The sequence below is a fragment of the Portunus trituberculatus genome, chromosome 24 (genome assembly GCF_017591435.1).
Source record: "Portunus trituberculatus isolate SZX2019 chromosome 24, ASM1759143v1, whole genome shotgun sequence".
Taxonomy (NCBI): Eukaryota; Metazoa; Arthropoda; class Malacostraca; order Decapoda; family Portunidae; genus Portunus; species Portunus trituberculatus.
This window is the reverse complement of record NC_059278.1, coordinates 14262917-14274955: the sequence shown is the minus strand read 5'-3', so window position 1 is coordinate 14274955 and position 12039 is coordinate 14262917. Positions and strand designations below refer to the sequence as shown.

The window sequence follows — 12039 nt, the reverse complement described above, 5'->3', positions numbered from 1 at the left end:
CACTCCTGGCGTAACTTACTCTACTTAGCATTTGTAGGAAAAACTGACTAAAAGTATCTGTCACCGTCGCCAGTACAGCTAGACAGGTTTCTTGTCTCGGTTGGCGACGGGCATTCTTCCGTGTGTGTGTGTGTGTGTGTGTAGAGAGAGAGAGAGAGAGAGAGAGAGAGAGAGAGAGAGAGAGAGAGAGAGAGAGAGAGAGAGAGAGAGACCTCAGAAGTACCTTACATACACACGGCCTCGCACTTCACTTCCTGTTAATGACGTCACACTTATCACTATAACTTCCACCACCACCACCACCTTCCAATCCTACATGCAAAACAATGTCTGGTGCAAGGTAATGGTCGTAATTGAAGCTAAATATATGACTTCAAATTCTTCCTATATTATTATTATTACTGCCATAGTATTACAATATAACCATACAAAGTTTCTACGACCAAATGTGGCGTTGGATCTCTTTAGATCCCTTTAATATTAATAAACCTATTAGTTTTGTTTCATCTTTAGATTAACACATTTCTAAAGTTTTCCAATAATTATGTGATCTACAGCTGAAGTTTGGGGCCGCCGTGGTACAGTGGAATAATGGGTGCTTTGGGGTCCGAGGGGTCTCCAAGAGCACGGGTTCGAATCCTGTCAACGGTCTGAGTGTAGGTTGGGCTTCCTCACTCAGGGCAATGGTTTCCTGGCGGGTGGGCTTTGAGATAGGAGGTACCCTAAAGAAAAAGTATCCCCTTTAGCCCATAAGTTCCCGTGAAAAACCCACACGGTATAAAAAAATTTAAAAAATTGCAACTTTCGAAAAACACACACACACAGGAGCGCATAACAATTCACAATATAAAGGCGGGTTCACACGTATCAATATGTGACTGGAATTGCAAGTCGCTAGAAGTATCGACTGAGCCCTTCTAGTCGGAAAACGTTCACACAGCGACTGGAGTTGGTGGGAAGTGAATGTAAATAAACAGCTACCCTTCCTCCGGTGACGATGACAATTGCGATCTAATTAAATCATCACAAGTATTCAGTCCTCCCCTCCAACAACACCCTGCATAGAGGGAAACAGTCATCGGAGAGTGGCAGGTATCTCATTGAACCCGGATTTGTGTAAGCTTTATTTGCTGTAGATAAACTTTTAGCGTCCCAGATGTGCTCTTTTTCTCTCACCAACTCCAAAATCTTCTCTACATCGACACCACATTTTCAAATCTCTCCTTGACGTCTCAACGCAAACAAAGTCGCAAATCGACTGTTTTGCGACTGATTTTTCCAATCGCTAGGCACCGATATCCGGTCGGAAACCCTACCAACTTGCAATTCCAGTCGCAAATTGAAGTGTTAACACAGCTTAATTTTTGGTATTCTTTCAGTGTGTTTTTTTTCAAAAGGAATGACATCTTCAGAAGACACCTTTGTTTTTGTTTCTCTAGTTTTGTTGTCCCTAGCCAAAACAAATATTACTTTCGTCACTGCCACACATTTATCATAATATAATGACGAGTAGTGTTCTACTTTCAATGACCCTAAGGCTAGCTTTTTTTTTTTTTTTTTTTTTTTTTTTTTTTACGTTAAGGCCTATAGCGCCTGTGGGCACACTTGAAGAGTATGTCGGAAGCGCTGTTCAGCGCCCATTAGTGGCGCAGGTAATTTTATTTATAGTGGTACCCATATTAGAGCCCCTATCACCACCCAACCTCATCTTGAATGCACAGCAATTACACCTCCCCCTAGAACCTACCCGGGTATCATGGTGACATGTAGGTAACTTTAAACCACTCGACAAATGACACCGCTTCAAAGTGGTATTTGGTGGGATTCGAACCTACGCGTGGACGTCTGCCCGATCCCACGCTCACCACCTTATCCACTACGCCACCACTCCCAAATACAATTCACATGATGCCTCTGTTCTCTGTTTTTCAAATATAGGATATAGAAAAGCACTATAAATTCCCAATGTCACACACACACTCCTCTCAGTCAAAATAATCAATATATCTAACTGTTTTCCTATTTCTTTGTAGGCCTGATATACTCTTATTTTTTCTCATCAAGAGTCCTATACCAATGCATGATACAAGCACAGTTTTGTGATATCACTTATATATATATATATATATATATATATATATATATATATATATATATATATATATATATATATATATATATATATATATATATATATATATATATATATATAAAACCTTTGTTATGCAGAAGTGATATCACAAAAATGATCTTGTATCATGCATTGGTATAGGACTCTTGATGAGAAAAAATAAGAGTATATCAGGCCTACAAAGAAATAAGGAAAACCCTTAGATATATTGGTTATTTTGACTCTGAGAGTGTGTGTGTGTGTGACATTGGGAATTTATAGTGCTTTATTGTACTAAATGAGGGGCATTGGCCAAGGGCAGCAGAAATTATATAAAAAAAGAAAAAAAAAAGCCCCAGAGAGTGCCAGTCATTACATAGAGGTCAAAAGGATTGAAGTGCCTGAAAACCTCCATCTTCAGAGTTCATCATAAGAAGGAAATATATGATAGAAGCAGGTAGGGGCTTCCTGAGTTTGCTTTGAGTCTGAGTGAACTCACCTGACTAGAGCAAGGAGGAGGATACCAGCTGCTGAGAGGGACCAGCCAGCAGCAGCAAAAGCAGCAGGCAGGGTGAGGCATCCTGTCCCCACAATGAGGTTGAATACATAGATGAGTCCCGTCTGAGGAAAAGATCAAAGTAATAATGTGATTATGTAAGCTTTTCTATGACAGATTAAAACATACAAATATCCAGTGTAAGCTTTGGACTTCAAACACTTTTGTTGTTTCAGTTGCATAAAATCCAAGAGTGGAGATCAATTTGTAATCCACATGGGGAATAGACTGAATAATAGGAAGATAATGAGAAACAGGACAGAACCCTAATGAACAGCAATCTTAATGGATTTAAGAGAAGAGCAGTGACCAATGACCACAGCACCAATAGAACAGTCAGAAAATAAACTTGGGATGACGTTGCAAAGAGAAGGATAGAAGCTATGGGAGGGTAATTTTGAGATCAAAGCATTGTGCTAGACTCTATCAAAAGCTTTTGATATGTCTAAGGCAGGGGCTCTCAACCTGGGATATGCAAACTCCATAGATGTTCACAAGATTTCCAGGGATACTTAGATGGCTGATCTAATAAAATCTTTTGCAGTATACCATTGTATATTGAGTAAGTGTCAGTCAATAAATCAACATTGTTTGATGTCAGATTACTGAGGATTTAGGTAGATAGTCTTATAACTTCTTGACAAGAAAAAGGTTGAAAACCCCTGAATTCTAAGGCAACAGCAAAAGTTTTACCAAAATCTCTAAAACATGACAAAGACTAAGGAAAACTAGAAGAAAACCAGTATAGCAGCCTTTAAGAAACTGTACTAGTGATCAGAAAGATTGTGAAGTGGTAAATGTTACAGTAGATCTTCCTATTGACGATAGATTCCAAAACTTTAAATAGACCAGAAATTAAAGCAATAGGATGATAATCTGATAGATTAGAATGGTCATCCATTTTAGGAACAGGTTGAATGTGATTTGAGACAATGGCACAGTGTGATGGGGCAGAGAGATTAGAGATTTAAACACATTTGCTGATGATTTTAGAATTCTATTAATTATAACTGAACTGAGAGGTCAAAAAAAGATGTGGGCCTGCACACAGACAACAGAACACTGTTACCTAGTAAGTTGTTATCAGATAAAGAGAGACATATGTAAGTATATATAACCACTTTCATGTGCCACAGGTGCCATATCTACATATATATATATACAGTACGTATTAGTAATGTTCATAGTTCAAACTCCTTAGACATAGTGGAATGGTCCACAAACATTGGAGGCTGATGCAGCAATGAGTGTGAATAGTGTGTGTATGTGTGATTGGTGATTTGTCTAGGTTAACCCCAGCAGGATTGCTGGCACTGTATTTATAAATAAACATACTTTACTGTGTGTGTGTGTGTGTGTGTGTGTGTGTGTGCATTTACCTAGTTGTATTGTACAGGGTTCAAGCGGTGCTCCAAGTGTCCTGTCTCCATGTCTCCATTTATCTAATATTTCCTTAAAGCTATACACATTATGTGCTGTAACAACTTCATTATCCAATGCATTCCACTTTTCCACTGTTCTATGTGGAAAAGTGTGTTTTCAAATATCCTTCACACACTACCTCATCCTAATTTTCTTTTCATGTCCTCTTGTCCTATCTTCTTCTATCAACAGCACCAGGTCTTCTTTGTCTATCTTTTCAATGCCCTTGACTATCTTGTACAATGTTATTAGGTCCCCACGTTCTCTTCTATCTTGTAAGGTTGGCAGTCCCATTTTCTTCAGTCGTTCTTCACATGTTAGTTCCTTTAATTCCAGCACCATCTTTGTAGCAATGTTCTGTATCTTTTCCAATTTTCTTATATCCTTTTTAGAGGTCGGAGACCATACCACTGCTGCCTTGGACATATCAGGCTTGTGATGATTTTTTTCATCATAACTTTGTCCATATAATGAACTGCCACTCTTATACATATTAGTCAGCATTTTATATGATAATCCAAATTCCTTCATTATGTGTTTTTCAGGGCTCAGATTTTCCTGTGTGATCACTCAGATCTTTTTCCTCTTTAGTCTTCATTATTTGTTCCTCTCCCATCAAATAGTTCCATACCAGTCTTCTTTTACTCTTTCCTAGTTCATTTATGTGACCTTTCTTGGCATTAAACTCCAATTTCCACTTCCTGCTCCATTCACAGTTCTTGTTTATATCTTCTTGCAACAGCAGACAGTCCTCTCTGGTTTTGATAACTCTTAGCAGCTTTGCATCATCAGCAAACAAATTCATATAACTGTTTACCCTAATGTGAATGTTAAATATATAAATTTGAAACATAATGCGGGCTAACACAGATCACAGTTCTCATTTCCCTATCCTTCAAATAATCTCTTGTCCATTCTAGCAAAGTTCCTAGCTGTCTTCCTATGTTCTCTAGTTTCCAAAGTAGTCTTCCATAAGGGACTTTATTAAATGCCTTTTTAACATCCAGGTATACTGTGTCCATCCATCCATCTCTGTTTTCCAGTCCTGCAATAACTCTCAAGTAGAAGCTTAATACAGGCATTTCCCGCTTAACGAAGGTTCACACAACGAAATTTCGCTACAATGAACGCTTCATTTTACTACCATCTGCTCGTTTAACGCACACTAAACTCCCTTTAAGAAAGTTTCATCCAGGTAATTTTTTCCAAGTTTGAAAGTCCTGCCGTATCATGCTTTTTGAATACACCAGCAGCTCTCGTGGACAACACACGCACCACTCACTCCCCCTGTTCAAAACAATAACAGCGTCAGCAGCAGCTCGTCTTCCCTCGCTCAACTTACCACCAAAACACCCTGCAATGTCACCTAGCATTCCTAAAAAGACCAGGAAGTCTCCTACTCTCAAAGTGAAGCTGGATATTATTCACAGACACGAGAGGCGAGAAAACTAATAGCATTGCGCGCCACCATCTTGACTCCATCTACTGTCTCTACTATTTACAAGTCAGCAGACTCTATTAAGAAGGCTGGTGAGACCGTATCTTCCTTGCAAGCTAAAAAAACCACCTGAACTCGTGACTCTACAATGGATAAAATGGAAAGCCTTGTGGAAATGTGGTTCATAAGTTTTGTATGTGATACAATGATGCGCCCTTTGTTTACATTCTACAGCTTGCCGGTTAGTGTCTTTCCCGTTTCACTCTACCTCCCTTCATAAATTCAAGATCATCAACATTATAAAGTTACATACATACATACATTAGTGTACATTATAATGACTTAAATTAAATTTAACTGCCTAAATGTTTAACTTCATATTTTTTACTTTCATTAAACCTTTCACTGTACTATGATGCACTCTCGCTTTGCTTACTCTCAATGGAAGTTCAAGTCAGGGGTTAAACTTGTTATAATCAGTTCGTTAACGAAGGTGTTTTTAGGAACGTAACCCCTTCGTTAAGCGGGGTTGCCTGTAAGTGTGTGTGTATGTATTTACCAAGTTGTATTTACCTACTATGCATTTCACGGAGAGTGAGTCATTGTTTTTCGCAAATATCTTTCAAACTAATGAATTGATCGGAATGGTACTTTGACACTGTGTAGTAGACACCTTCCGCTAATTTTTGGTCATACTAAGCAATGCCAAATGATGATAGTAAAAAGCATTTAGTCTTGAGATATATGGTGTTGCCGAGCCTCGCCAACCTATCCATACGAACGTCTATAATCCCCCATCCCATTCCTCCCTACATTCCTCTCTCCCGCTCGCTTCCCCCCTCCTCCTCCCACTCTCCCGCTATATCTTCCCCCCTCCACGTTCGATTGTGTACGTTAGTTCTGGCGACTCATGTGACTTTGGCTTTAAACGTCGAGTGTAAACGCTTTTACTAACACCATTTGGCAATGCTTAGTATGACCAAAAATTAGCAGAAGGTGTCTTGTACACAGTGTCAAGGTACCATTCTGATCAATTCATTAGTCTGAAAGATATTCGCGAAAAACAATGACTCACTCTCCGTGAAATGCGTAGTAGTTGTATTGTACAGGGTTCAAGCGGGGCTCATAGTGTCCTGTCTCCATATATCCATTTATCTAGTTCTTCTTTAAAGTTATGCACACTATGTGCTGTGACAATTCCATTATCCAATACATTCCATTTTTCCACCATTCTGTGTGGAAAACTGTATTTTCCAATATCCTTCACACACTGCCTCATTCTGATCTTCTTTTCATGTCCTCTTGTCCTTCCATCTTCTTCCGTCAACAGCACCAGGTCTTTCTTGTCTATCTTTTCAATATTCTTTACTATCTTATACATTGTTATTCGGTCCCCGCGTTCTCTTCTATCTTGTAAGGTTGGCAGTCCCATTTCCTTCAGTTGTACTTCATATGCGAGGTCCCTTAATTCCAGCACCATCTTCTGTATCCTTTCCAATTTTCTTATATCCTTTTTCAAGCTTGCAGACCATACCACTACTGCATATTCCAGCCTTGGGCGTATCATGCTTGTGATGATTTTTTCATCATATCTTTATCCATGCAATGAAATGCCACTCTTATATTAGTCATCATCTCATATGATAGTCCAAATATCTTGTTTATGTGTTTATCAGGGCTCAGATTTTCCTGTATGTTCACTCCAAGATCTTTTTCTTTTCTCTCTTTCCCTCCATTATTTGCTCCTCTTCCATCAAATAGTTCCATACTGGTCTTCTCTTACTCTTTCCTAGTTCCATCATGTGGCATTTCTTGGCATTAAACTCCAATTTCCACTTCTTGCTCCATTCATAGATCTTGTTTAAATCTGCCTGCAACAGCAAACAGTCCTCTCTGGTTTTGATAACTCTTAGCAACTTTGCATCATCAGCGAATAAATTTATATAACTGTTCATCCCAATGTGAATGTCGTTTACATAAACTTGAAACATAATGGGGGCTAACACTGGCACTCCACTAGTTACTTTACCCCAAGATGAGTATGTATCTCTGATCACAGTTCTCATTTCCCTATCCTTCAAATAATCTCTGGTCCATTCAAGCAAGGTTCCACGCAGTCCTCCTATGTTCTCCAGTTTCCAAAGAAGTCTTCTGTGCGGGACTTTATCAAAAGCCTTTTTAATATCCAGAATACTGTGTCTACCCATCTATCTTTGTTTTCAATTCCTGCAATAACTCTCGAGTAGAAACTTAGTAAGTTTGATACACATGACCGCCCTGTCCTAAACCCAAATTGTCTGTTCGATATGACTTTCTCCTCTTTTAGAAATTTAACCCATTTTTCTTAGATAATTATTTCACATAACTTTCCTACGACACTTGTAAGGTCTGTAGTTTAGTGGTTCGGTTGCCTTTCCTCTGTGTGTGTGTGTGTGTGTGTGTGTGTGTGTGTGTGTGTGTGTGTGTGTGTGTGTGTGTGTGTGTGCATTTACCTGGTTGTATTGTACAGGGTTCGAGCAGGGCTCATAGTGCCCTTTCTCCATATCTCCATTTATCCAATTTTTCCTTAAAGTTATACACATTATGTGCTGTAACAACATTATTCAATGCATTCCACTTCTGCACCGTTCTGTGTGAAAAACTGCATTTCCCAATATTCTTCACACACTGCCTCATCCTGATCTTCTTTACATGATCTCTTGTCCTTCTATCTTCTTCTGTCACCAGCACCAGGTCTTCCTTGTCTATCATTTTAATGCCATTGACTATCTTGTACACTGTTATTAGGTCTCCTTGTTCTCTTCTATCTTGTAAGGCTGGTAGTCCCATTTCCATCAGCTGTTCTTCATATGTTAGGTCGTTTAGTTCCAGCACCATCTTTGTAGCAATCTTCTGTATCCCTTCTAATATTCTTATATCTTTTTTAGAGATCAGAGACCATACCACAGCTGCCTATTCCATCATTGGATGTATCATGCTTATGATGACTTTTTTCATCATATCTTTGTCCATGAATTGCAATGCCACTCTTATATTAGTCAACATTTTATATGATAATCCAAATATCTTGTGTGTGTATTTACTTAGTTGTATATTACAGACTTTGAGCAGGGCTCATAATGACCTGTCTACATATCTAATTTTATCCAAATTTTCCTTAAACTTATGTAAACTTTCTACTCTTACAACCTCATCATTCAAATTGTTCCAGATGCCCATCTTCCAATGTGGAAAACTAAACTCTTCAATATTTCTCAAACACTGACTTTTCCTGATCTTCTTAGAATGCCCTTTTGTCTGTCTATTTCCATCTTCAATCAGTGATACCAGGTCTTGTCTATCAATCTTTTCCATACCATTCATTCATTATCTTGTATATCATTATTAGATCTCCTGTCTCCCATCTATCCTTCAAAGTTGATAGCTCCATTTCCTTTAGTTTATCTTCTTAGGGAAGGTCCTTTATTTCTCGTACCCTCTTTGAGCCTAGCCTATCCTTTGGATTCTTTCTAATTTCTTGATGTCTTTTTGCAGGTGTGGTGACCACACCACTGCTGCATATTCAAGTCTAGGTCTTATCATAATGGTTATGATCTTTTTCATCATACTCTTGTTCATGTAGTTGAATGTTGTTAGTGTCTTACATACTGAAGCAAATAACCCATCTACATGCCTTTCTGGGGTCAGGGTGTCTTGAATAATCACTCCCAGGTCTTTCTCTTCCTTCCTTTTTATCATAACCACTACTCTCATTTTGTACTCCCACATAGACCTTCTACTGCTTTTTACCCATTTCCATCACTGTGTGTGTGGGGGAGGGCTAAGACAAGACAAATATTCATGTAGGAAAGCTCAGGCATATGCACACACATGTATGTACACACATGCACACATCCATACACTTCATGGAAAGTCAGTTTCAGAGAGAGAGAGAGAGAGAGAGAGAGAGAGAGAGAGAGAGAGAGAGAGAGAGAGAGAGAGAGAGAGAGAGAGAGAGAGAGAGAGAGAGAGAGAGAATGTGTACATTTTTTTATTAGTTTAAAGAAACTTGAATCCATTATGCTGTGTTCTAAAGAAAGACAACTTGAGATGGAACTGATATCACCTTCACATCAACTCACTCACCAAGGACTGGCAAAAACTGCTGCACACTGCCATCACTAAGAAATACTGACAAATATCTAGGATGAAACTTAGCACTGTAATCTCCCTATTGTGTGAGATGAGTCAGGAGTTAGTTACATATATAAAGGTTATCCTGACTGCTCCAGATACTAAAGGGATCATTTCCTTCCCTCCCCAATACAGATTTATATTCAATCAGTCATGTTGAATAAAAATCTATCCATCTCTCATTCCTAAAATACATCATTATCAGAATTTTTTCCTTTCATGACAACATACAGAACACGGTAAGCATGTAGTAAAATCATAATATTGCACCCATACGTACACATGCTAAATTAGTCATTGTTCTAATACAAGTACATGAAAGACACAACACCACAGACAGAAAGTTATGCATTGAAAAGTTATCAAGAAACTGATGGGGCTTTTACATTTGAATACAACAACCTTGGCTTTGAAAACAGTTTACAGAAGTATCAATTTCTTTACTATAAATCTTCACGCAAAAGCAAAAGGCTAATTCTACATGTCATAAATCATCTTAAAGTCCTAGCAAGTCACATTCAGATAAAGAATGTCACTGATTTCTTGATGAACAGATGTGGTGCAAAACACATGAATTGCACCTCAACCACCATGAACAGTGGATATTACTGAGAAGAAAGGTACACCATCTCTGCTCTAAGATCTTTTCACAGAAACTGTCAGGGATAACATGCAACTAAACCAAGCATAGTGTGCGCTAATGTGCTGGTGAGGAAGAATTTCCTTCATCCCAAGAGATTTGTAAGATTTAAAAGATGACTTGTTTCTTTAATGTTGTTATGTCATGTATTCAATGTTTTATACCTTATATTTTATGTGAGGATATAATCATAAATCTAACTAAGTACTGCCTTGTTTCAATTACCTTACTTTAAGAAAGGTCAGTGAGATGTGAAGACAGATACTAAAATTTTAAGAACACATCAGTACTCTTAAATCTTTATCAAATCTCATAAATCTGATCCTACAAACCATCATCAGGCATGTACATTATGTTATAGCACATGAGTGAAATTAATGGGCCTGTGTTACTTGTATTATTACTAATTAAGCAATGTCATAAGTCTTAAGTAAAACTAATCCAACTGAAAAAAAAAAAAAAACTATGACATTTTAAAGTAAATCAGTACAGCATGCAAAGTACTAGACACACTATTCACTTTATCAGATTACAATGGATTCCAAGTTATTCCAGGTAATGACACACCTTTATATTCATAATAAACTAGTTGATTTCACCATGCAGGTACTTATCACTTAGAGAAACAAAGAAAACCTAACCAAGGGGTACTATTGTGAGTGGGGGAAGGATGTTGAGTTAAAGAATGTCAAACAAGTAAAACCATACTGGAATTGCACATGTTAACATTACAAGATATTCGAAAGAAATCATAATCAATAACAGAAATAAGGAGTAGTCTGCTGTATGTTGGAGAGATGACAGACATGCAAACAGACAGACCAGGAAACTGACAACATCGTAAGAAGTGTACTATGCATACGTAAAACACATCTTACCGCACGGGAATATTGCTCCCCAGGGTGTAGTCCCACTGGGGCAGGCATCTCGCTGGAGGGGTAAGGCGTGTGGAGGTCAGACACCAAACATCAGGACGAGTTGAAGGTATGCCAGCTGGAGAAGGCAGCACACAATAGATGACCTTCGTATATTTCCACAATCGAATCGTTCCACATCAATGCCAATGATAAGACTGTAATGTTATCTTTCTTATCTCATCGTGTGTATCATGTGTGGGGATCTGTCGGTCACTCTTGAGCCCTACGAGGTACAGGGCGGACGGTGACTTGCTGAGCGAGCGTCATGGCCCAAGTGTCATCAAGCAGTCACGCTCAGCTGTTACTACGAAAACACTGACAACAAATATAAATTCACTTATGAACACAAACAATACACATTTTACACTATACTGAATGAACTCAGGGCATTAGTTTATATGCACTAATTTACCAGCTAAGATATGGCGCTGTTTGCTAATGAGAGTAAATGATGAACACTCATCGCAATCCACGTCTGCAGGAACACCAAGGCAGCCCCGATCAGCTGATGGAGAGGCGTAAACAAGGCGGCGAACATCGTCTTGCGCACTGGCAGACACATAATGCTGGGGAAAAAAGATCTGAGGAAACAAGAAATGATAAAAAGAAATGTAAGTAGCAACAGAGAGAAGAACTGGACAACCTCAAAAACATTTAAAAGTTAAATAAATCGCACGCACACACACACACACACACAGACACACACACGCCAGAGGTAGCTCAGTGGTTAGAGCGCTGGCTTCACAAGCCAGAGGACCGGGGTTCGATTCCCCGGCCGGGTGG

General features: G+C 38.7%; 1 protein-coding gene across 1 annotated transcript in view; it reads right to left on the bottom strand.

Annotated features, from left to right (window-relative positions):
- The window catches only part of LOC123508015 (transmembrane protein 104-like), a 42105-nt gene extending 30315 nt beyond the window's left edge, over positions 1 to 11790 (bottom strand). Inside the window, exons 1-2 of the mRNA XM_045261372.1 lie at positions 11218 to 11790; positions 2610 to 2731 (exon numbers count right to left, since the gene is read on the bottom strand). Of these exons, the coding sequence (XP_045117307.1) occupies positions 2610 to 2731; positions 11218 to 11265 (170 nt within the window). The 5' untranslated portion in view covers positions 11266 to 11790. The remainder of the gene's footprint in view (positions 1 to 2609; positions 2732 to 11217) is intronic.
- Between the last annotated feature and the right edge of the window lie 249 nt (positions 11791 to 12039).